Source organism: Colius striatus, chromosome W, assembly GCF_028858725.1.
Source record: "Colius striatus isolate bColStr4 chromosome W, bColStr4.1.hap1, whole genome shotgun sequence".
NCBI classification, from domain to species: Eukaryota; Metazoa; Chordata; class Aves; order Coliiformes; family Coliidae; genus Colius; species Colius striatus.
The window spans coordinates 16,189,846-16,212,800 of record NC_084789.1 but is presented as its reverse complement, the minus strand read 5'-3'; the positions used below and the strand labels follow the sequence as shown (position 1 = coordinate 16,212,800).

Below are 22,955 nucleotides of genomic sequence, written 5' to 3'. Positions count from 1 at the left end.
GATAGCTTAAAAATTCCTTCAGTCCCTTCTTAGTTCAGGTTTGGTGTATGGAAAGTCTTAAAAACTTAAATATTCATGTCTGAATCCTTAAGTTTTTCAGTGCCAAGACACACAGTTCTTTACCACCTAAACAAGACTGCAGTTAGAACTGTATGCATAGTGCTCAGTCTCATTTTCTCCAGTCAATTTAACTTTTAAAGAGAACTTGAACTCTAACTCCAGGTAAAATTGATTTAATTGGTATATATTCGTAGTAAGGTTATAACAAAACTCTTTAACAACCTATTCTATTACAACTCTTCCTGTTTAAATGTAGTTAGGATAAGTTTTCAAGGGTTTATTTCCAAGGGTAATTAAACTGCCTCTTATTGAACTTGGCTACCAAAAGGGCATTTAAATGAGAAATCTATTTTCCGTCATTTCTTGTGGGCATATTTAAATTTGCTAGCAGATAATTCAGTGGATTTCATGTCAAATCTATTAATAGAACTAAACCTGACCTATTAAACGTAAAACCTCACCTTTAATAGGTCAGGTTTAGTTGTTCCTAAACTTTTTTTTGTATTCAGTTTTAAAATAAACTTTTCAGCCTTCCCCCCAAGACCTGTGGTCCAGTCCTCTAGCAAACTGGGGCAGGTAGTGTGTTTTCGTGAAGGGAAAACTGTCCATGGTCCCGCCCTGGTAACGGCAGCCTGGCTGGTTCCTTGGAAAACAGGAGGGAAGAAAGGCTTTTTTTCCACTCCTCTCTTGCAAAGGGGGGCCCTCGCAGCCGAGCTCGGAATCCCATCTCATTCCCCCATGAGCTTCAGCCAGTACAGAAAGAACAGCTGTCCGCCCAGAAACACCTCCAGGGAGCAGTCGAGTTCGCCGCTAGAGTGCCCTCATGCTAGGACACTCTGACAGGTGCCGCGCGCTCCTCTCTGTGGTCAGGTCCGCCTCTCAGGCTGTGTTGCACCACCGCGAACGGAGCAGTCGTGCAGGTTCCGCCATGATGAACAGCGGAGGGATCGGAATGCCACTTGGCTTCCCCTTGGGCCCCACGTCTGTCATCCAGGTCACGAACCTGTCCTCGGCAGTGACCAGTGAGCAGATGCGGACTCTCTTCGGCTTCCTGGGAGATATCGAGGAGCTGCGCCTCTATCCTCCGGAGTAAGTAGGGTCTGCGCTGGCCTCCGGAGCGATAGGGACTTGGGATGAGGAAGAGGCCTAGAGGGGTCGAGAGGATAGAGGAAAGGGAAGAAGCAGAAGGCCCTGAGTGCCATTTTGAGTATGGGCACCAGAGTCTCGTACGAAGGGGGTTGTCATGTGGTCTCACCCCTTTGCATGGGGCGGGAGTGTTAGAGGAAAGGGGCTTCGCCCGGACCTAAGATGGCGGTTGAAACCGGAGTAGCGGAGCAGCCGCGGCATCTCTGGAGTGGCCTGTAGAAACACGGCAGGTTTTGTGTTCTCAAGGTGGTGGGTAGGGCCGCGATCACCCGATGGGGGCTGGCGGCACTGAGTCAAAGCCTGTCGAGAAGCGCGCTCCTAGGCTGCCTCGAAGCGCTTCCCCGGCGCAGGTCTCGTTTACCCTTTTTACTGAAAACCTCATTTCTGTGGCTCATCTTTCTCTTCGCTCGGACTCATCCCAGGTAGAGGAGGGTCGGGTGGGGGCGTCCTAGGCCCGACCACCGCTCGGCTGGCTTGTCAGGCCCGTGCTGGCGGGACCAACTTTTTTTGTTCAAAGGGCTCTTTTCTCCTTCGAGAAAGAGCCACGCGAACAGAAGCCAGCATAGATGTTACCAGAGGAACGGTACGTGCCTTGTGTTCAGAAAGGCCCCCGATAAGACGTTTGCAGTAAATGAAAGTTAGTAATGGATGTTACACATTTCTCTAAATTCTATCTGTCCTCATTATATCAGCTGCATGTGAGGGATCGGCTCAAATGGGAGACAATATTGTTATTTTGCAAACCTTAGTGTTTCTTCCAAGCAGATGATGTCCAACAGAATAGGGGAGGAAAAGGAAAAAAAAATTCTTAACGCTTCTGCTATATTAGGACGTGGATGACAGACGTTCCCTTTCAAACCATTTTTCTTTTCTTTTTCCCTATGAAAATTAAATAGAAATAGCAGAAAGGGGCAGGAGGAGTCATTCACATCCATACTTCAATTTTAATACAAAGAAGACAGAGGAATAAAATTTATTTTTTTTAAACTAAATAACAAAAAAAGTTTGTATTTTTTCATTTTTATCTGTTATAGATTATACTTTGTCTAGATTTGAATGAGGACCATTTAGAAAAAATTACATGTTATTTAATATATATAAAGTATATGTAATAGACATCCATTCATGTAAAGATAAAACAGCCTTATCATTTTTTAAACAGTCTTTAATAGATTTATGGTGATTTTTGTACCGTTTTCTAGGTTTTTACTTTTGGCTTGTTCCACAATACACTTAATACATTGTTTTCTCCTAATTTATTTTTTTTGTTATAACTGTTGCTCATATTTTTCACTATTATATAGCAGATTTAGAGGGAAATAGATATTTTTTGACATTTTTATGCAAATAATGCTTGTGCCTATGTATTGGATTTTGCCAGTCTGCATATACACATAAAATATTAAAATCTAGTACCATAGCAGGATTTGATTTGGAAATGTCAAGGTTATAATGCAGTAAACATAATTTCTAAATTAATAATTTAGTTTTCAGAGATAGGATGGGAGATTGTGATTACTTATTTTACTCTTGGTTTTATTTACATTTTTTGTGCATAAATTTTAGAAATATGCATTTCCTTGACAAATAGTTCTGGACATTTGATCTAACTTTCAAATTATTACCTTGGAAAAAAAAATCTAATGCCCTTCTTGTGAAACAATAAAAGCATGCTTCCATTGACTCTGAAAATAGATTTTAATAGTATTATTATAATTTCAGACAATAATGTTTCATTAACAAGTACATGGGTAGCAAAGGTATCCCAAGCAAAAAGATGCTACAATAGGTGTCTGAAATTTGCTAAAATTTCCTGCTCCTATTTTTTCCTTAGGTATTTAATGATTTAAGGCTTAGATTTTTCTTAATGAATTCTTTCTATTAATTCATTTAAAAAGGAAGTTTGCTTTTTACATTAGAATTAACATCAGACAAAAATTAATGTCATTCCAGTCTTAGATTTAAAAACATTTCTGTAAGCAATCCAAACTTTTGATGTATTCTAGTGCATGAATTTGTTATCTTCATGGAACAGTGGGAAACTCACTTTTCAGTACGGTTTCTAGCTGAAAAACATAACTCAATAAATTGAATTAGTGAATTACAGGTCTCATGGATATTGACTACTGAAAGACAAACATTAATATGCTATTTTAAATTAATTTCATGCTGAAGAATAAGGTAAAGAAGGTGACATAACTTTCAGTCATTCCAAAAGATTTGTGTTACCTAAGTTAACTAAAAATTTCTACTGAGATTGAGACCTCATTTGCTAGTCTTTGTACTGAAGCACATAGTTAAAAAAGCAAACCCAACGTTTCTTGTTTCAATAATAATATATAGTGTAATATTAAGAGTATTTACTTTTTTTAACAGATTAAGACATGTGGTGAAATAGTTACATGTTGCATTGTGTAGAATTGTAACCTATTTTCTTTCTAATTCTATATTGCAAATATTCAACATATACACAAAATATTTTTACTTAGTCAAGCTTGAGTTTGCAGAGCAGAGTGAAATTGTGTTTTCTTCTGTATGTTTTCTTCTCATGTATAAAAAAAAAAAAAGGTAATATTTATAATACCATTGCCTTTGCCAAGCATGTTTAAGGGACTGTCTGTGGAGGATTCTCTTGCACCCATCCATGGAAACCTGCACGCTCGAGTAAGCCCCTATGATGCCTGTACACCAACATACACAGCTTGGGGAATAAGCTGAATAGATAAAGGGTGCATGGATGAATTAGGAACTTCTGGAACACTCAAATGGAAGAAGGAAGTCTATGAAATATGGAAAAAAGGCCTGGTTGCTTGGGAAGAGTATAGAAAAGTTGCCAGAGAATGTAGGTATGAAACTAGCAAGGCCTAAAGCCCTTTTGGAATTAAACAGAAAATAATGTAAAGAAGGGCTTTTTCAAGTACATCAGCAGCAAAAGGAAGATTGGGGAGAACGTGAGCCCGCTGCTGAACAAGGAGTGTGACACATGATGCAGAGAAGTCGGAACTACTGAATGCCTTCTTTGCTTCAGTCTTCACTGCCAAGGTTGGCCCTTGGGAAGCCCAGTCCCTGGATGATAGTGAAATAGTCAAGAGAATGGAAGACCTTCCCTTGGTGGATGATGACCTGTTAGACAAGCTGTACACCCACAAATCCATGGGTCCTGATAAGATGCATCCACGAGTACTGAAGGAGCTGGCTGATGTGATTGCTAAGCTGCTCAGCTCGTTTGAATGCTTGTTGGAGCACAGGTGAGATGCCTGAGGACTGGAGGAAGGCCAGTGTCACTCCAGTCAGAGTATGCAGGGATGAAACAAGGAAGGCTAAAGCCCTCTTGGATTTAAATCTGGCAAGGGATGTAATGAAAAACAAGAAAGGCTACTTCAGATATATTAGCAAAAGGAAGACTATGGAGAATGTGAGCCTGCTGCTGAAGGAGGCGGATACCATGGTGACAGAGAAGGCAGAGCTTTGCTTCAGACTTTACATCCAAGACTGTCCCTCAGGAATCTCAGTCCTTGGAATATAGAGAGAAAGTCTGGAGAAAGGAAGATCTCTCCTTGTTTGGGGAGGATTGAGTTAGGGATCTACTAGTGTCATGGGTTTGTGTGGAGCCGTTTCTGGTAATGGGGAAGGGGCTGTAATGGTGGCTTCTTTAAGAAGTTGCTTGAAATTTTCCCTGGCTCTAAGTCAGACCTCAGCTCTGGGACTGAGCCAATTGGGCTCCTCCATGATCATTTTTTAAGAAGAAGAAGCTGGAAGGGGAGGATGGTTGTTCTTTTTGGCAGTTGGTGGAAGGAGTTGGATGAGAGAGAAGTGACCGTGTGGACTACAAGGTCAGTGAAGGAAGAAAGGAGATGTGCCAGAGCAGAGGACTTCCCTGCATCCTGTAGTGAGATGGCGGTGAGACACTGGCACTGAAGTTGTTTCCATATGGTCATCATCTTGATTTTAACTACCAGTCAGTGAGACTTTATTGACACTGAAAGCAATATTTCTTTTTATTGAAAAACCATTTGCATGAATCATCTTTCACTGGGTGGGTGAGAGATGCTTGTTACTAGTGGCTGTTTATATTTCCTTTTTTTCTTACAAGAAAATTTTAAATTTGACCCGATTGTACAACTGTATACTGTTTTGCTCTCTGGAAGGCTTTCCACTGAAACTTGAATCTTAAAATTGAAAGCACTTGTTTGATGAATAATATCAGTAAACAAGTATAATTTACTTGGAGGTGAGAAAAGATGTGGTAGGGTTTTATTTTTATCCATTCACTTTTAAGTAATTTGTATTTGATTATGAAATCTTAAAAAGACTAGCTGAATTTATGTTTTATCATTCTGCAACTGTCTGTTGTCTTGGTCTAGTCACATACTTACCAGATAGCTTTTGTGATTGAAATCCAGGAAATACGGGGGGGGAGGGGAATGTGTATAAAAAATACACTTGTCATAGCTGGCTCTGTAGATTGGGGAATTTATAAGGATTATTTATGGAACCTGGAGCAGAATTGTGATTTTGAGTTAGCAATGAAAACAGAAAAGGAAAAAGCCAAGATATGTTAGAAGTCTGGACTACAGAATCTTCAGTGGAGGCTTTAGCCATTTGGATTGTAACACTCCCCCAAAACACCCTCCCTCAAACCCATGCACACAGACCCTCTTCCACCCCCCAAACAAAAATGAAAAAAACTTGTGGCCATTAAAAAAATAATCTTTTCAGTGAGCACAGTCTGGTTCTTCAGAGTTAAGTAAGTTGTATGCAAACATTTCTGCTGAGTACTGAGAAAGTCATAGCTATTTGTCAGCTCTGATGGAAAGTGTTCTGCACCAAGACCTCACAGATGACTCAAAAGCCATTTTATCCATTTATTTCCTTTCTTAACATGAAAACTTGAAACTGTGAAAACATTGTCCACCACAGACAAAGCAAATAGAAGAAATGTAGTCATCTTGCAATGTTTTTCTAGATTGTTTAAGATTGAGTTTCATATTTATGTTTCTCCCTCTCCTTGTTTATTTTTGCTTCCTCAATGTCTCTGTTCTCACAGAATTTTCCACCATAAATGGTTGTGATTGCTATTTTGAAGTTGACTGATTCTCTAGATATTTTACCTATTTTACCTGGTAACCAGAAACGTACCAATCTACCTGCCTCAGACTAAGTTCTTAGTTCATTTATGCAATTAATATGATGAAATACTATGTCTAAAACTTCTGAGTTTGTAATTAAATACTAAAGCCTAATTAATTCCATACAACATTTTTTGAAGTACCTGCTTGGAATTTGAGGGACTGCAAGATGGATTGGACTAAACTTGAACTGCTTCTGGTTCTGCCAGAAAGTTGACAAGTGTTTCATTTGAGGGAGGGTCAGGATTAAACAGTTCATGCAATGTATTTCCCATTATTTACTACTTTGCTAGAAGACAGATGGAAATTGATGTTTTTCCAGCAATAACCTATTGTATTCTGTTTTTGAAGGCTTCACCTGTACTTACTTCATATGAAGAAATATATTGCTTCTATAAAGAGTATAAACCTTGACTAGGGAATACATTTTTTTTTAAGCAAACTTCTTCGATTTTGATCAAGGTTACAAAGTTTACGTATTATGCTTTCTAATGTCTCTGTTGATGTACTTTCTAATGGAAAAGCAAATTATCCAACATAGATATTTTTAATTTTCTTCCTTATTCTAGCCTAATAATGAATTTCTCCTACCTTCTCCAGCGTTATGCTGTATTACACTATGACAAACTAAGGCAGATGATAGAAAGCATTTGTTACATTAGTGAACTAAGACCTAACATTTGAAAGAACTCTCAAGAACTACTTTTATCTTAATATTAATTAGTAAAACTTCTTTTGTGAAGGCTTAAGAAACAGCATTGGTTAATATGGACTAATGTCTGAAGTACCCACTAAAAAGTGACTGGGCTTATTGTTTGTTTATCTTAAAGATTATTTGGAGGATAAAAGATAAACAATAAGGTATTTACTTAACAAATGTGTCAAGTGAATGGTCTACTTAGGATAGTAATTTGGAATGTACTGGTGAATATTGTTTAGCAAGATTTGTAAAGGAAATCAATCTTGTTAAATTGGAATTTTGACTTCTGTAGGTTTCCATTAAAGAGGAGGAGGGGCTCTGCTATGCTTTTTTTAGTGACATAGAAATTAGGCAAATTAGTAAATTTCTATATTCTTGTCTTTTGTGTAACTTTTCCAGCAAGTCTAAAACTTAAAAAAAAAAAAAAATTAAAAAATAATAGTTGAAAATACATACATACAATTATTTAATATATATATTTTTTCTTTTTATTTTGCAGCAATGCCCCTCTTGCATTTTCTTCCAAAGTATGTTATATTAAGTTTCATGAAGCATCGAGTGTTGGTGTGGCCCAACATCTAACAAACACAGTTTTTATTGACAGAGCTTTGATAGTTGTGCCCTGCGCAGAAGGTTGGTATTTTAGACATTCTTCTGTAATGTTCGTCTTAATAAAGTAAAATGCTTGGTGAATACCAAATTTACAAGTGTTCCTTTAACTAGTTTTGAGGTCATGCTTTAACAGATGTGTTGAACACAAGGTAGTTCTTATTGTTAGTATACTGTCCCAGATCTGAATACAGTATGGATCTACTGTAAACAGATTGCTGGGATTAGGAAGAGCCCCATTGACTTCATTTGAATCATTGTGGGAATTGAGCATCTGCCCATTTGCATCTGGACTTTTTGCCTCTTTGGACTGGAAACATTCTAGCTAGTGGAGTGAAGCTAACTTCACTTTGAACATGGTAGCTGTTCTGCCATGAACAACAATATTTAGAATGATTGATGCATAAACTGCAGCAAGTCAAGAAATATCTCCTATTAACAGGACTTTTCTAACTGTAAGAGTCAGATTTTGGTTCAAAAAATACCATTGACTTTTGGAGTTTGTTCACAGCGATCCCAGAATACCATTTTTTGGCATATTTGCCACATCATGATCTGGATGGTATGCAATGAGTGCTGCTGTAATAATGGTCTGGGATGTTCCTAGCAAACTCTGACAAGTCTCCAAAATTTCATAGACTCTAAAATGACCTACAATATACTGTCTATTTTTGTAGCCTTGTTAATATGAGCATATTAACAAGTCTTTGTGAAGCCTAGATTTTAGTTGCTTTTATGCTTTGTTTTGGGGTCTTTTTTGGTTTTATTTTTGGAACTTGTTCTTAAACCACATAAACAGCATTAAAGAGGATATTGCTGTATCCACTTGAAACTTTGTAGAGGCTTTGGGTAGGCAAAATGTATTAGACCAGAGTCCTTATTATGGAACAATTACAATTACTTAAATAATTGACTACAAATTCTTCATTTAACACTGGTTCAGTACTGCCAGAGGGAAGATTGCTGCCTAATGAATGAATAACGGTTTCTGGTGTTTTTCTTGTCATGAGATCACTGCCTGCTGTGATAATGGCAACAGGCAGGTAAAGCTACATTTTCCCGTGTCTCTTGATGGTAGATAATGAGTGGAAGGAGAATAAAATTAAATTTCTGAGAAATCTTGTTCCAACACTGTAGCGAACTTATAGGCATTTGTAGGAGAATTATTACATAAAAATAGTAACTTTTCCAGATCATTCTGGACCCCAGAGATTTATGGATAATTAGGTGAAGAAGTGATTGGGTTGTGAGGTCAAATTTTTTTTCAAGTCAGAATGCTGTTTCCGTGTAACTTTCTAACAACTTAATTTTAATTTGTGAAGATGTGAATTCATATAGCTTTAACTTACTGAGGAATTTATTCTATGGAATAAGCATGGCTTTGGAGACCACAGTACATTTTTTTTATTCACTGTGTATTATCATTAACGGAGTCAGTAGACTGTATCACAGACTTTAAAAGTAGCAATGGCTATATTCTACTTGAAAGTTAAATTATATCCATGGCCAACAGTGCCAGTAACCAAACTGAACATAGAGGAGGGGTAAAGTGGAACTCTGAAAACTTAAAAAACAATAAAATCTGAAATTTGGAATGTATTTAAACAGTGGTAAATCAAGAGAGTATGAGGAGGGAAACACTACACAATTAAATCAATGTTAATTTTGTGACATTTGATAAACAATTTAACAGAAATGTATTTGTAAAGGAAGCAACATAATCAAGTTGTCAAAATATGACTTTCTTTTGTGTGTATTAGTATTTTTTTCTATAAATGTTATACTTTCAGAACACAAAGGTTGAAAGATAAACAAAGATGTCACCCCAGTAATTCTAAATTTTGCATCCACATTGTCTAGTACATGGATTTTGACTATTAATCTGATTTTGTATGTTTTCTCCATGTCATATTTATGCATTATTAGATGGTTAGACTGGCCAAGGCAGACTCGTTACATGGCATTGTTTGCCATGCCACTAAACCTGCCGCTAAGTAAAAACTTCATGGGGGAAAAGAGATTGAAGTCTGTCCTGCTGAAGATGGAAGTTCTGTCTCTGTTTTTATTTTATTTTTCTTTCTTTCCTTTGTTTCTTCTATTTTTAATTAATTTTTCCCCTTTTTTGTTCTGTTAAATATCTTTCCTGTGTACTTATGAACTGGTAATTCAGTTCTAAAAAATTACATTTTGTAAAGGGTTCACAGTGTTTCATTTTGAGGTTAACCTGAAGCTGCTTGTGGATGATATACACAGAATTTAGAATATAATTAACTGAATTTTATGTTGTGAATGATGGATAAATTTGGTTTAGAATACATTTAAGCATCTAAATGACACATCACATTGTGTGTCACCGGAATAGTGAAAAATATATCAGTTTTAAGATGCATTCTTTTATATGTTATGCTTTAAGAGCTTATTTTGGAAGAGGACAGTTTAAACTTACTTTCTGGAGAAATTAACTTTAGAAAGTAAAATCGGAATCTTTGCTATTTTTCCTCTTCTCAGCAGAGTAGTTCAATTTCAAATTGCATGGTCTGTAGAGTTTCCTTCCTTGGAGGTCTTCAAGACTCGCCTGGACATGTTCCTATGCAACCTGATCTAGGTTGACCTGCTTCTGCAGGGGAGTTGGACTAGATGATCTCTAAAGGTCCCTTCCAACCCTACCATTTTACAATTCTATGATTTTTATTTATATCTAATATGAAGGATTCAAAAGAATTATTTCTCATATTGAACTGTCATGAATATTAAATGTCATGAAATACTTGTTTGCTTCTGATGAAACCTTGCTACAGTGAAGTCAGTGGCAGTAAAATTTCATCCTTTTGTTTTTGTAATTTTTAGTAAAAAATGTTTATCACTCATAAGTACAAATGCAGCCTGAGATTTTGGTCAGAATGTGTTATGTGAGACACATTGTCTTTTAACCCTGTTATTTGTGGGAAGATTGAAAAGTTCTGTGTGCGTGTGTGGATGTGTGTATTGCACTTTTACATGCTCCAGGAGTAATAATTTATAGAAAAGTTTTTTTTAAAAAATCCTCTCATCTCCTAATCTCTGATGTGCCCTGGCAATTTATGCTGGAGTGATTGAGAAGTTTCTCATCCCCAAATGATATTTGTTGTTCTTTGTTGTGAAAGGGAAGCCTTGAAACACAAGTGCTGGACCAGGTGGTGTGTCTAGTCTTCAGGCATTGCTCTTCCCAGACAGCTGCATTGGGACCAATTGGTTTCACTCTGGTAATGCACCAGACTGTGGGAAGAACTTTGCTTTGTGATCTCTGTTAGATTTAGTTATGTCAGTTGAGGTAATAACCAGTAGTTGTGATCTCTTTAATCTCTACTACCAAATCCAATAAGAATTGTGAATTAGATCACAGAGAAATTATTTTATTTGTAAGTGTGTATTTTCCATTGATTTAAAATAATAGGAAAATAACAATACCTTTAATTATGTTTCAAGTAGATGAGAATATTTTTAAAAGAAATATACTTCTTGCTGAAGCAGTTTTAGGGTCGGGGAGGATTATCCATGTAGTTCTAGTACAAAGAGTAGGAAATTAATTTCTTCTGAGCACATGGAAGGAGAGAGAAATAATGTGATTAGTACCTGCTTAATACAGATATTTCTGTTCAACATTTAGCAAAATGGATTCTGGTATGCACTAGGTTGATTAAGGCTCTTAAGCACATTGATACAAAAAGTAACAAACATAGCTGATATTTAGGACAACTGTATATTTCTGAAGAAGCGTGAGGTATCTCTAGGCAATGCAGAGCTAATCTAAATTTGCTTCTAACTTCCTTTACAAACTGAAGAATAAATAAATAAATGATCATAGAATCTGTAATTTACTAAACACTCATAAACTTCTAAGAAATATTTCTAAGGATGTGATATAGATGAGATATTTATTTTGTCTATTTCCCTTGTCAGAAAATAAATATCTTTACCTTATTTCCATTCAGTTTTTAAATACCAGGAGTTTAAAAACCAAAGCAGTTATTCTTAAAATAAAGTGTCCTAATTTGTTATGTCATTACCCACGTTTTGTTGTGTCTCTATGAGTTTATATTCCTTTTATAAATAAATTCATGGAGATAACACTCCAAAACTTAAAGGCTGTAACTCCAGAAGTTATTTGGCCTCACATATTAATTTGTTTTTCAAAACTTTCTAAGGAACAGGAAAGTAAATTTGTAAGATATTTCACGGGATGTATATATTGGGGTATGTGTGGTTTTTTGTGTTGTGGGTTTTTTGGGTTTTTTTCCCACAACAGTTTATTTTCTATATAGTTGTTAAAAAGATTTACCTGATCTTAAAAAACTAGAGGTGAATCTTTTGGAGAGATAATATCTCTGAAAATATAGGCAATTTTCAGGCTTCTCTCTGTAGTGATAGACCCTTTCTTGTTCTTGAATAAAGGAAATGAGCCAATCTTTATTTGTGGCATAGAACTGACCAACTGGATTTTGTACTTAAAATAAAACATTACATTTTTGAGGGACCAAAGTATTCTAGAAATAATGCTGCTAACTTTATAATTTAAATATGTATGTTATTAATTTTTTAAACTGCTATAATAATTTACTTAACTGAAAGTGCTAAGTTGATTCCTTAAGCAGCCCTCGAGCAAATGAATAATTCCAATTATTTCAGTAAGATGACAATATACTTAAAGTTTAGAACTGTGTTTAAATACCTTTCTGAACTTGACTCCATGTCTGTTTAGTTATGTGCATAACTCAGTTCCTATTTAAAAGGACTAAATGCCTTAAGTATCTTTTAAGATATATATTTACAAGATGTATATTGAATTTTCTGTATTTTTATATATCTTGACTTTTAAAACAATGTTTAAATAAAAGCATTTACTTTAATAAAATGCATGGGGTAATAGGCTCAGCTGGATAGCATATATAGTTACGCCAGAAATTGTGAATAGATCATAGATACCTAGTATAGTTAGAATTTCCTTTCTGTAGTTTTTCAGTTCAATGTTTAATGTTTGTACCGGTTTAAACCCCTTTAAATTTCAGATTTAGTACATACATTTTATTGTATTTGGAATTAACTATTTTTTGAAGATTTTTTTAGGATTCATTTAGCAGTCTAATTGTAGGTAACTTTGAATGAAACCTGTATTTAGTTCAGATGAAATATTACTTAAATTTTTAGCATGATGGGGAATATGGTTGAAATAACAGGAAATACATATTTTAGGAAAATATAGCTTACTTAGCAGATCAGTTATGATTTTCTTCAGTCTCAGTAAATTTAAAGCTAATTTATCAAAGTTTCAGATAAACTGAGGTGACCTAGAATGTAAGACAGTGCAAATCTGAATTTTTCTGCCCTTCTCTCCTCCACTCCCAATTTAATCTGTACTATGTCTTGTGGGGAGTCCCAATAGTTTGTATTTTATTTTCATTTATTTTTACATCAGTAGGCAACACCAGAGGGGGGAAAAGCATGCTAATTTCAAGTAGCACATACTTTTTTTTTTTCCTTAAATTGATTGTATTATTTGCCATTTCTGGGGATTAAAGTTTAAAAAATGTTCTTCTTTTCTGTATCTGATGTTCTATGTGCTATTAGTGATGCAGCCAACATGAACGGTTGTCATGTGTAAAACAAGTTTTGATCACCATGAAAACACCACCCTGGGAAAGTGTCCATGCTTGATATTGTTTGGTTCATGAACATTAAGTTTCTAGTACAGGTGACTCACAGCTCAACATGTCAAATAATTGTAGATATTATTCAGTTTCAAAAATAATAATCCATTAATGAGATTACTAGTCTTTGAAGTTTTGCTCACTTTTGTTTTTCCTAGTCGAGGCAGGGTAAAAGGAAATATTTAAGTTCATATTTGTTTCTTTGTAAGGATTTGGTAGATTCATTCTTATTTCATTTTAAAATGCAAAGATAATTGTAAAATCATAGAAAGAGTAACATTTGCGTAGTGTTCCAACTCTGTGTAACACTTCATTTGCTTCTTCAGGTAAAATCCCAGATGAAGCCAAAGCACTTTCTTTATTGGCACCTGCTCCTACTATGACAAGCTTGATGCCTGGTGCAGGGTTGCTTCCTATACCTACACCAACTACAGTAAGTGAACTTCAGTCCTTGTTCAATTTCGGAGTTTCCTCTATACTTGGTAGCATTTTTGTGTTCAGAGGACAAGAACTATCTGATCCATGGATGTTGTCCTCTTATATGCTAAATCAGTGAAGATTTATCTGTAGTTCCTCTTTTTAGGGCAGATCGCAAGATGTCCGTGCACTACCTTTCCTGGGTGTTTCTTTCAGATTTTTGTTTTGCAAAATACTGGGTAAATACTGATTTTAGTTGTGCCTGTTTTAATTGTTGTCCCTTCCTTAGACCCATTAATTTAATTCAGTGGCAATGCTATCCACCTCCTAAAAATGTGTTAAAATATAATAAATTCACATAGTTCTTTGGAATATTAAAATTCTACATTAGGATGCTTTTACTTGATATGCCTAGGACAAGGTTTTGACTGTTAGCCTAACAACATTTTCACCACAAAAAGCATAAGAGCTAGCTGCTGCTGCTGCTGCTTCTGCTCAGTTCCCTTTTGCCTCTGTAAGCTTTTCTTGACATCAACAGGCTGATGTGCTCTATTCAGGGAATATTCTGGAAATAGTAAATCCTACTTCAAAAAAATTGAGATTAATGTCATTAACCCCATGTTTTTTGAAGATGAAAGTCTTTAGTCTTCCAAACATATTGCAGTAGTGTGCATATTGATGTCGTTACTGGTACCATCCTGGACTTTTGACTCATGTTAAGGGTGTCCTGCAGATTCCCAAACCTATCTGTCCTTAAATGATTCTTCATCTGTCTCCATTATTAGAAACCTTGTGGGATCAAATTCACCAGTTAGAGCTTTAGGCTAATTCTGTTTATAGTTTTTAATTGTCATTATAAAAGAGACATTGCATGACTTTGAAAATCATTTGTAGTTCACAAGAATGTTGGCTTTTTTTGTCTTAAAATGGGAGATACTGCCCTCTGATATGGGAAGTAATAGATTAGGCATTTCAAAAAACAAAATTTCATGACTGCTGCTAATGAAACATAAATAAACATAGAATCATTTAGGTTGGAAAAGACCCTTAAGATAATTGAGTCCAACGGTAAACCTAACAATGCCAAGCCCACCACTAAAATGTGTCCCTAAGCACCACATCTACATCTGTTAAATAACTCTAGGGTTGGTGACTCAACCACTGCCCTGGGAAGCATGTTCCGATACCTGACAACCCTTTGGTCTGCAAATTGTGTGTTGCCGCTACCGGCAACACCACCAGGCCTCCGGCACGGATCTCTCAGCCCACCCTGCTGAGGGGACAAGGATCACCACACACTCAGCATGGATGATACCTTATTTCAACTCCTTGTTTACACTATGTGCCTTTATCTGCTAACACCAGCACCTCCTCCCACTCCACCCCATGCCCACCTCTTCTGTACCCTCCACCTCTCGCGTTACAACCCAAGATCTTCTGGACGCCTACTACATTGTGAAGTAAAGAAATTTTTCCTAATATCTAATATAAGCCTCCCCTGGTACAACATGAAGCCGTTTCCTCTTGTCCTGTCACTTGTTACTTGGGAAAAGAGCTCAACACCCACCTCAATACAACCTCCTTTCAGGTAGTTGTAGAGAACAATAAGATCTCCCTTCAGCCTCCATTAATCCAGGTTAAACAACCCCAGTTCCCTCAGCCACTCCTTATAAGACTTGTTCTCTAGACCCTTCACCAGCTTCATTGTTCTTCTTTGGACAGGCTCCAGCACCTCAGTGTCTTTCTTGCAGTGAGAGGCCCAAAACTGAACACAGTATTTGAGATGCGACCTCAGCAGTGCCATGTACAGGGGCATAATCACTTCCCCAGTCCAACTGGTTACACTATTTCTGATACAAGCCAAGATGGTGGCACACTGCTGACTCATGTTCAGGCAGTTGTTGATCAACACCTCCAGGTCCTTTCCTGCCTGGCATCTTTCTAGCTGCTCTTCCCCAAGCCTGTAGCATTGCATGGGGTTGTTGTGGCCCAAGTGCAGGACCTGGCACTAGACCTTTTTGTACCTTGTACAATTGGCCTTGTCCCATCAGTCCAGACTATCCAGACCCCTCTGTGAAGCATTTCTACCCTGAAGCAGACCAACACTCCCACCCAACTTGGTCTCATCTGCAAACTTCCTGGGGATGCCCTTGATCCTCCTCATCCAGATCATTGATAAAGGTAATGATATTAAGCAGAACTGATCTATAATAGTGATGTTTAGTGACATTTTTTTCTAAACTGAACTTCTTGGATAAATTCACTTGGATTTTATATACACCTTTAATAAATTATCTGAGAATTTTAGAATATCAAAAAGGAAGTCATGTTGTATAACCTTCTTCAATAATAAAAGGATGATTTCTAGTAGAGACAGAATAGTTTTCTCTTGTTACATAAAAAAATACTGGTCACTTGTTGAGAATTTCCAACATTTTTTAGAAACTTCATTTACTGAAAAGGCAGTTGCTTTTTTGTGTGGAGAAAATAAAATTCAAAGAACTCAGCAGACCAATTTAGTAGTGATTATTAAGTGACTTTTATAACTTATATAACTTTTATAACTTTCTCCAAGAAGAATATCAATTCCCAATTCTAATAACAAGAGTTGTATTGTCCTAATTCTCTAGGAAGTGACTGTGTTTGGAGAGAAAAACTTTAGACTTAATGGATCCTTTCCATGTGTCCTTTCCATGGGATTGAGTCATTCAGGAACAGACTGCTTCAGCGTGGGTCCCCCACAGGGTCACAAGTCCTGAAAGCAAACCTGCTCCAGCATGGGCTCCTCTCTCCACGGGTCCACAGGTCCTGCCAGGGGCCTGCTCCAGCATGGGCTCTTCATGGAGTCACACTCCTTCAAGGCACATCTACTTGCTCTGGCATGGGGTCCTCCATGAGCTGCACGTGGATCTCTGCTCCACCGTGGACCTCCATGGACTGCAGGGGGACAGCTGCCTCACCATGGTCTTCACCATAGGCTTCAGGGGAATCTCTCTTCCAGTGCCTGGGCACCTCCTCCCCCTTCTTCACTGACTTTGGTGTCTGCAGAGTTGTTTCATGTATTCTCACTTCTAACTTCTTGCTGCTGTTACTGCAGCAGTTTTTCCCTTTCTTAAATATGTTTATCCCAGAGGTGCTACCACCATTGCTGATTGACTCAGATTTGGCCAGCAGTGGGATTGTCTTGGAGCTTGTTGGAACTGTCTCTGTCTGACATGGGGACAGCTTCTGGCATCTTCTTACAGAAGCCACCTCTGTAGCCCCCTCCTGCTTTGGAAACCATGCCACATAAACCAAATATAGTACTCAGCTGTGACCTTACAGTTTAAAGTCTTTCTTATATTCAGTAGTTTTATTTTTACAGAAATGCACCAGGCAGACAAGTATTAACAAGTGAAGTATCTTCCACCAGTTCTTGGTTGCAAAGCATATTATTTTTTTGTGTTTTCCAGCTCAGTGTTTCACTTGGCACTTTGGGGGCTATACCAGCAGCAGCACTGGACCCTAACGTTACAGCGCTGGGAGAAATACCACAGCCACCAATTATAGGGAATGTGGACCCATCCAAAATTGATGAAATTAGAAGAACAGTCTATGTTGGAAACTTGAATTCACAGGTAGCTTTTTTTAAAAAAAATTGTCAATATGAATTGAAGATGCAGAATTGTAATTTATTAATTATAATCTTACATTTTAAGAGTTTTCATTAGTTGATGCCAATAGGAATATAAACAAAACAAAAAAACCCCTCTTTTTGGTTACTAGTGTGTTGTGGTTTGGCCCAGCTAGCACAGCAGCACCACGACAGTCTCTCACTCGGTGCCCCCATTCAGCTCCACCCTTGTTAGGATGACAGAGGCCCCAGCGAAATGGGAGTAAAATGATAAGCAAGATTGTTGTGAATTAAGACAAGGGCAGGGAGGGCTCGCTGCCAATTATGGTTCCGGGCAAAACAGTCTCCAGTACTTGACTTAGAGAGGAAAGTAGGAAAGTTTATTCTACAAGAAACAGAATGGAATAAAAGCAAAAAGGGAGTAGGATGATGAGAAAATTACAACCAGCATTTTAAGATCTCCCTCCCCCATCCCTCCTTTCTTCCTGGGCCCAGCTCACTGCTCCAGATATCTCTATCTCCTCCCCCTCAGCGGCTCAGGGGGGCAGGGAATGGGGGATGTGGTCAGTCTCTCACAGATGGGCTCTGCCGCTTCTCTCTTCTCAGATGAGGATGACTCCTGGCATTCTTCCCCTGCTCCGACACGGGGTCCCTCCCCCGGGACACAGTCCTTAGTGAATATCTCTGGTGTGGGTTGTTCCCAGCAGCTGCGGCTTCTGCCGATAGAGGGTCCCTTACACGGGACACAGTACTTAGTGAATATCTCTGGCATGGGTTCTTTGCCACAGTTGCATTTTCTGCAGATACAGATTCCCTCCCTCGGGACTTGGCCTCTTCTGGGCATAAGTTTAATGAGCTGCTTTGTCGTGGGTTCCTCCCCACAGTTACAGCTTCTGTGAATGTTGGGTCCCTTCCATAGGACACAGCCTCTTCTGGCCACAGTTATACAGGATCCCTCCATGGGGACACGGCCTCTTCCAGCCGTAGTTACTGTCCCTGGCACGGGGCCTTTAATGAAGTGAATCACTGCCCCTGGTCCAGGGTCAGTTTTAGCAAAATGAGTCTCTGCCCCTGATATGGGGTCATTATCAAAATGAGTCTCTACTGCTGATGCGGGGTCTTTAAAGAAATAAAAATAAATCTCAGCTTCACCAGTCCTCTCTGTAGAATGCAGGGGAGTCTCTGCTCCAGTACCTCCTCCCCTCTTTCCTCACTGACCTTGGAGTCTGCATGGATGTTTCTCTCACTGTTCCTACTCCTTGCACCACCATCAGCCAGAAGAAGAAAGAGGGGCAGAAGAAGGAAGAAACAGGAAGAAGGAGAAAGAAGCCTCCTCTTCCGGCTTCTTCTTAAAGAGTGATCGTGGAGGCGTCTAATTGGCTCAGTCCCAGAAGTGTGTCTGCCTCAGAGCTGGGGAGAGTTTCGAGCAACTACTTACAGGAGCCATCTTTACAGCCCCATCCCCCTTACCAGAAAAGGCCATCATGTCAAACCATCACATAGTGATATTTCAAATTCTGAATGCTCCTTTGCCAATCAGATCAAACCAGACTGGAATTCATTCTGACAACATACCAGAGAAATCACACTGTAACTGAATTCAAGAAACATACTTCTGATTGTATATGTAGATTAAGTGTCCAATGGATTGTGTTAGCTCAGAATTCATGAGATCATGGTAGCTCTCCCCCACAACACTGCAGTTGCTTAAGTAGAGTAAGAAAGAAGGATTTGTCGTAGTGGAAGTTGCAAAATTGACATAAATACCTTTGAATTTCTCTGACAGGAAAGTCAGGTCTGTCAGATTTTTTTTTTCAAATTGAATTATTTAAAAAAAAATTACTTTTGACTGATGACAATATAAGCATTTGATTTTGGGTTTTTTTGACTGCCAAGGTAGCTACTAGAGTGTAAAAGTATTATGATCGTAATAAAATAAAACGATCTGGAAGCTAATAGAAAAACAGATAAAAGTGAAGTCTTATAATATTGTTAGGATTTTTTGTTAATTGATCAAAATTCATAATCAATAGCTTGGACATAAGTATATAAGGAAATTCCTCTTCCTCTATTTCAACTGAGTTGCCTGAAAAGTGCAAAAACCTGTGCAAGTGCTTTTTTTAACCTACATATAGGACTTCAGGGATTGTGGTTGCACTATTTTAAATTGTAGTATATTTTTTATATTAATGAAGAAAACAATACCTTTCTCTCTTAAAATAGTAACATTAACAAATTCATGTCACCTGTGTAATAATGGTGGGATGTCTTTCCAAAATCTCTTAGATTACCTGATATGTTAGATAAGTTTTTATTATGTATTTTACTTGAGCTGAGCTCTTTGACTCTTTCTAGACTACAACAGCAGATCAGCTGCTTGAATTCTTTAAGCAAGTTGGAGAAGTCAAATTTGTGCGAATGGCAGGTGATGAGACGCAACCAACACGATTTGCTTTTGTGGAATTTGCAGACCAAAATTCTGTACCTCGAGCTCTTGCCTTTAATGGAGTTATGTTTGGAGACAGGCCACTGAAGTAAGAAATTAATTATCCATTTGAATATTGAATGAGAGATTTCTTATTATCCTTATATATTTATGACTCTGATGTTTAGGAAACTGCTGTGATAAATATTTTTTTCAATATAAGGACCTATTGTTAGTAACCTGGAACACTTCTATGAACTCCAGTTTCAAGACTGGACATAACTTTATCCAAGAAGAATATGGATGGCATTGATTAAAATATTTCTACATCTAATCTTGAGTTAGTAAAAGCTTTAACGGTGAGAGAATCTGCAAAGTCCTTAGTACTAATTAAGCTTTATATATGATGTATATGTAATTAATAGGCCTTAATGTAGAGATTTCATCTGAAATAGAGAAACAAGTTTCTAGACTTCTACTAGAAAATAACGTAACACAGAAATATTGTGCTGCATTTATTTAAAGATGGTAAGATTTGAAAGCAATAAAATACAGACATTTCAGATGCTTAGAACAGGTGAATGTTAGGAAAAGTCTGTAGTTTTGCTGACCTTTGAAGTTTTTAGTCATACATGAAAGTTGGGGTGTGTTATGGTTTTTCATCTTCCCTTTTCAAGAGTTTGGGAGTTAAAGGTTTTTTTTTCCTTAATTTAGAATAAATCACTCAAATAACGCAATAGTGAAGCCTCCTGAAATGACACCACAGGCTGCTGCTAAGGAACTGGAAGAAGTGATGAAGAGAGTAAGGGAAGCCCAGTCTTTCATATCTGCTGCTATTGAGCCAGGTAGGTATATTATATTTGTTACCTAACAGACATGTTCTGGGTGTACCTTGGCACATGCTTTTAAGATCACTTTCAAACACAGACTAAGGGTACTCAAAGGAGAACAACATGTGTGGGGGGAACCAAAAGCAAATAATCAGAAACTGTCTTCATGTATCAAAGCAGTGGAATGAAGCTGACTTTTTATTTCATCATATCTTATTTTCAGATACATGCTCATTAAATGTTTCCATATATACAAAGTCAATACTAAATACTTAATGTTAATGCTTTTAAAGTTCAGAGTACTTACTTGGTTTATATTTTGTTTTGTTCTCCTCCAGCATCCATTAATGCCATAGTTTCATGATCAGAGGGAGCTAGCATGCTGCTGAAAGCAGCAATATTATGCTTTCATTCACCAGGTTACTTTTGTTACTGCTATAGTCTTTTTCATGGTGGCTCGAGACTACATGCATACTATCCTCATAGCAAATGGGGTCAGAGAATGAATCTAGAATAAAACTTAAGATGTTGTAATGGACTTTTTTCATCCAGATTGGTTCCCTGTTAACACTGAAATGCAAGATCAAGGAGGAAGACGTTGGTGGATTGAATGGTTAGAGAGATATTTTGGTACTCATTTATGCTGACTTAAACTGATTGCAAAACCACAGCATAAAAAACCTTCAACTTATTAAACTTGCAGTTGAAATCCTCCTTTTTCTTCTCATCAGCAAAATTTTCTCATTCTTCTTACTAAGAAACCCAAACATTGACTTATATAGGATAAATGATGGAGGGACTTGAGGATTTTTTTTGGAGGAAATATTTTCTGTCATTTTTGTAGGGCTGGGAGAAAAATAGTTCTAGCATTTCCTCATTGTTGAACAGCAGAATAATAATCTTTTAGAGTCTGGACTAAAGTCTGCTGAGGTCACTGGTAAGCTTTCTGTTGACTTCCTGACCTTTGGATCAAACTTTCCACCCTCTTCTCTCCATGCCTTCCTTCCCCAAAACAGTGTTTGAAGAATAGAACTTCAGTATTTGTACAGTGGTTGGAATATCTAAAAGTATAAAAGGTACTAATTATTATGTACATTTTATGCTTGTTTTCAAAATTGTGCCCTCTAAATTTACTGTATTTTTCTAAAGTTATTAAAAAGTAATTGTTATTTTAAATAATACAGTGGAGGAAAACGTGTTGTAATCTTGTGCACTGTGGCAGCAACGTAAATCCCTTTCCTAACAGAGCTAACTGTTTATAATTATCTGGTTTATGTGTACTGCTGTAGAATGGCTGCACTCAACGAGTATATGCAATGACTTTCTTGGATGTTTCTGAAGGATATTTGCAAAGACAGAAGATGTATAAAGCGTAGGCCTCTTGCAATATAGATGTGGTACATTCTGCTTGTGCCAGATTGTTAACTAGGATCTTTAAATGTTCTGAGCTTACACTGCAAAGTGTTTTTTCCTCTCAGAGTCTGGAAAGAGCAGTGAAAGAAAAGGCGACCGATCTCGTTCCCATTCTCACTCAGAATCCAGGTCTAGCTCAAAGTCCCGATCTAGAAGGAAAAGATCACAATCAAAACACAGGTAGGTATGTTCTTTATTTTGAACTAAGAGATCATAGTGGATATTTTTTGGGTGGTGGTGTGGTGATTTTGTGTGGCCAGGTTTTGGTAGTGGGGGTCTACAGGGGTGGCTTCTTTAAACAAAGAGCTGCTAGAAGCTTCCCCTGTAGCTGATAGGGCCAGAGCCAGTCAATTCTAAGTTGGACCCTGCCCTTGACCAAGGCTGAGCCAATTAGCAATGGAGGTAACACCTCTGTGAATAATGTATTTGAGAAGGGGAAGAAGTTGTTGTACAGAGGGAGTGGGAATGTGAGAACATCTCTGCAGACACCAAGGTCAGTGGAGAAGGAGCAGGGGAGGTGCCCAGGCACTGGAAGAGAGATTCCCCTATGAATTGTGGTGGAGACCATGGTGAGGCAGCTGTCTCCCTGCAGTCCATGGAGGTCCACAGTGGAGCAGAGGCCCACTTGCAGCCTGTGGAGGACCCCATGCTGGAGCAGGTGGATGTCTGAAGGAGGCTGTGACTCCGTGGGAAGCCCAGACTGGAGCAGGTTCCTGGCAGGACCTGGGAACCTGTGAAGAGAGGAGCCCAAGCCAGAGCAGATTTGCTGTCAGGACTTGTGATCCTGTGGGGGACCCACCCTGCAACAGTCTGTACCTGAAGGACTGTTTTCCCCATAGATGACCTATGTTGGGGCAGTCTGTGAAGAACTGTAGCCCGTGGGAAGGACCCATGCTGGAGAAGTTTGTGGAGGACTATCTCACATGGGA

At 38.0% G+C, this 22,955-nt stretch overlaps 1 protein-coding gene across 4 annotated transcripts in view; it reads left to right on the top strand.

Annotated features, from left to right (window-relative positions):
* Window positions 1–972: 972 nt before the first annotated feature.
* The window catches only part of LOC133628556 (splicing regulatory glutamine/lysine-rich protein 1-like), a 58,565-nt gene continuing 36,582 nt past the window's right edge, over window positions 973–22,955 (top strand). For 3 of the 4 annotated variants that reach the window (XM_062016905.1, XM_062016909.1, XM_062016906.1), the window contains exons 1-7: window positions 973–1,149; window positions 7,535–7,668; window positions 13,655–13,761; window positions 17,198–17,362; window positions 19,714–19,892; window positions 20,498–20,628; window positions 22,092–22,206. In XM_062016905.1, coding sequence (XP_061872889.1) covers window positions 989–1,149; window positions 7,535–7,668; window positions 13,655–13,761; window positions 17,198–17,362; window positions 19,714–19,892; window positions 20,498–20,628; window positions 22,092–22,206 — 992 coding nt within the window. In that variant the 5' untranslated portion in view covers window positions 973–988. The remainder of the gene's footprint in view (window positions 1,150–7,534; window positions 7,669–13,654; window positions 13,762–17,197; window positions 17,363–19,713; window positions 19,893–20,497; window positions 20,629–22,091; window positions 22,207–22,955) is intronic. The other variant, XM_062016907.1, reaches the window with a different exon arrangement.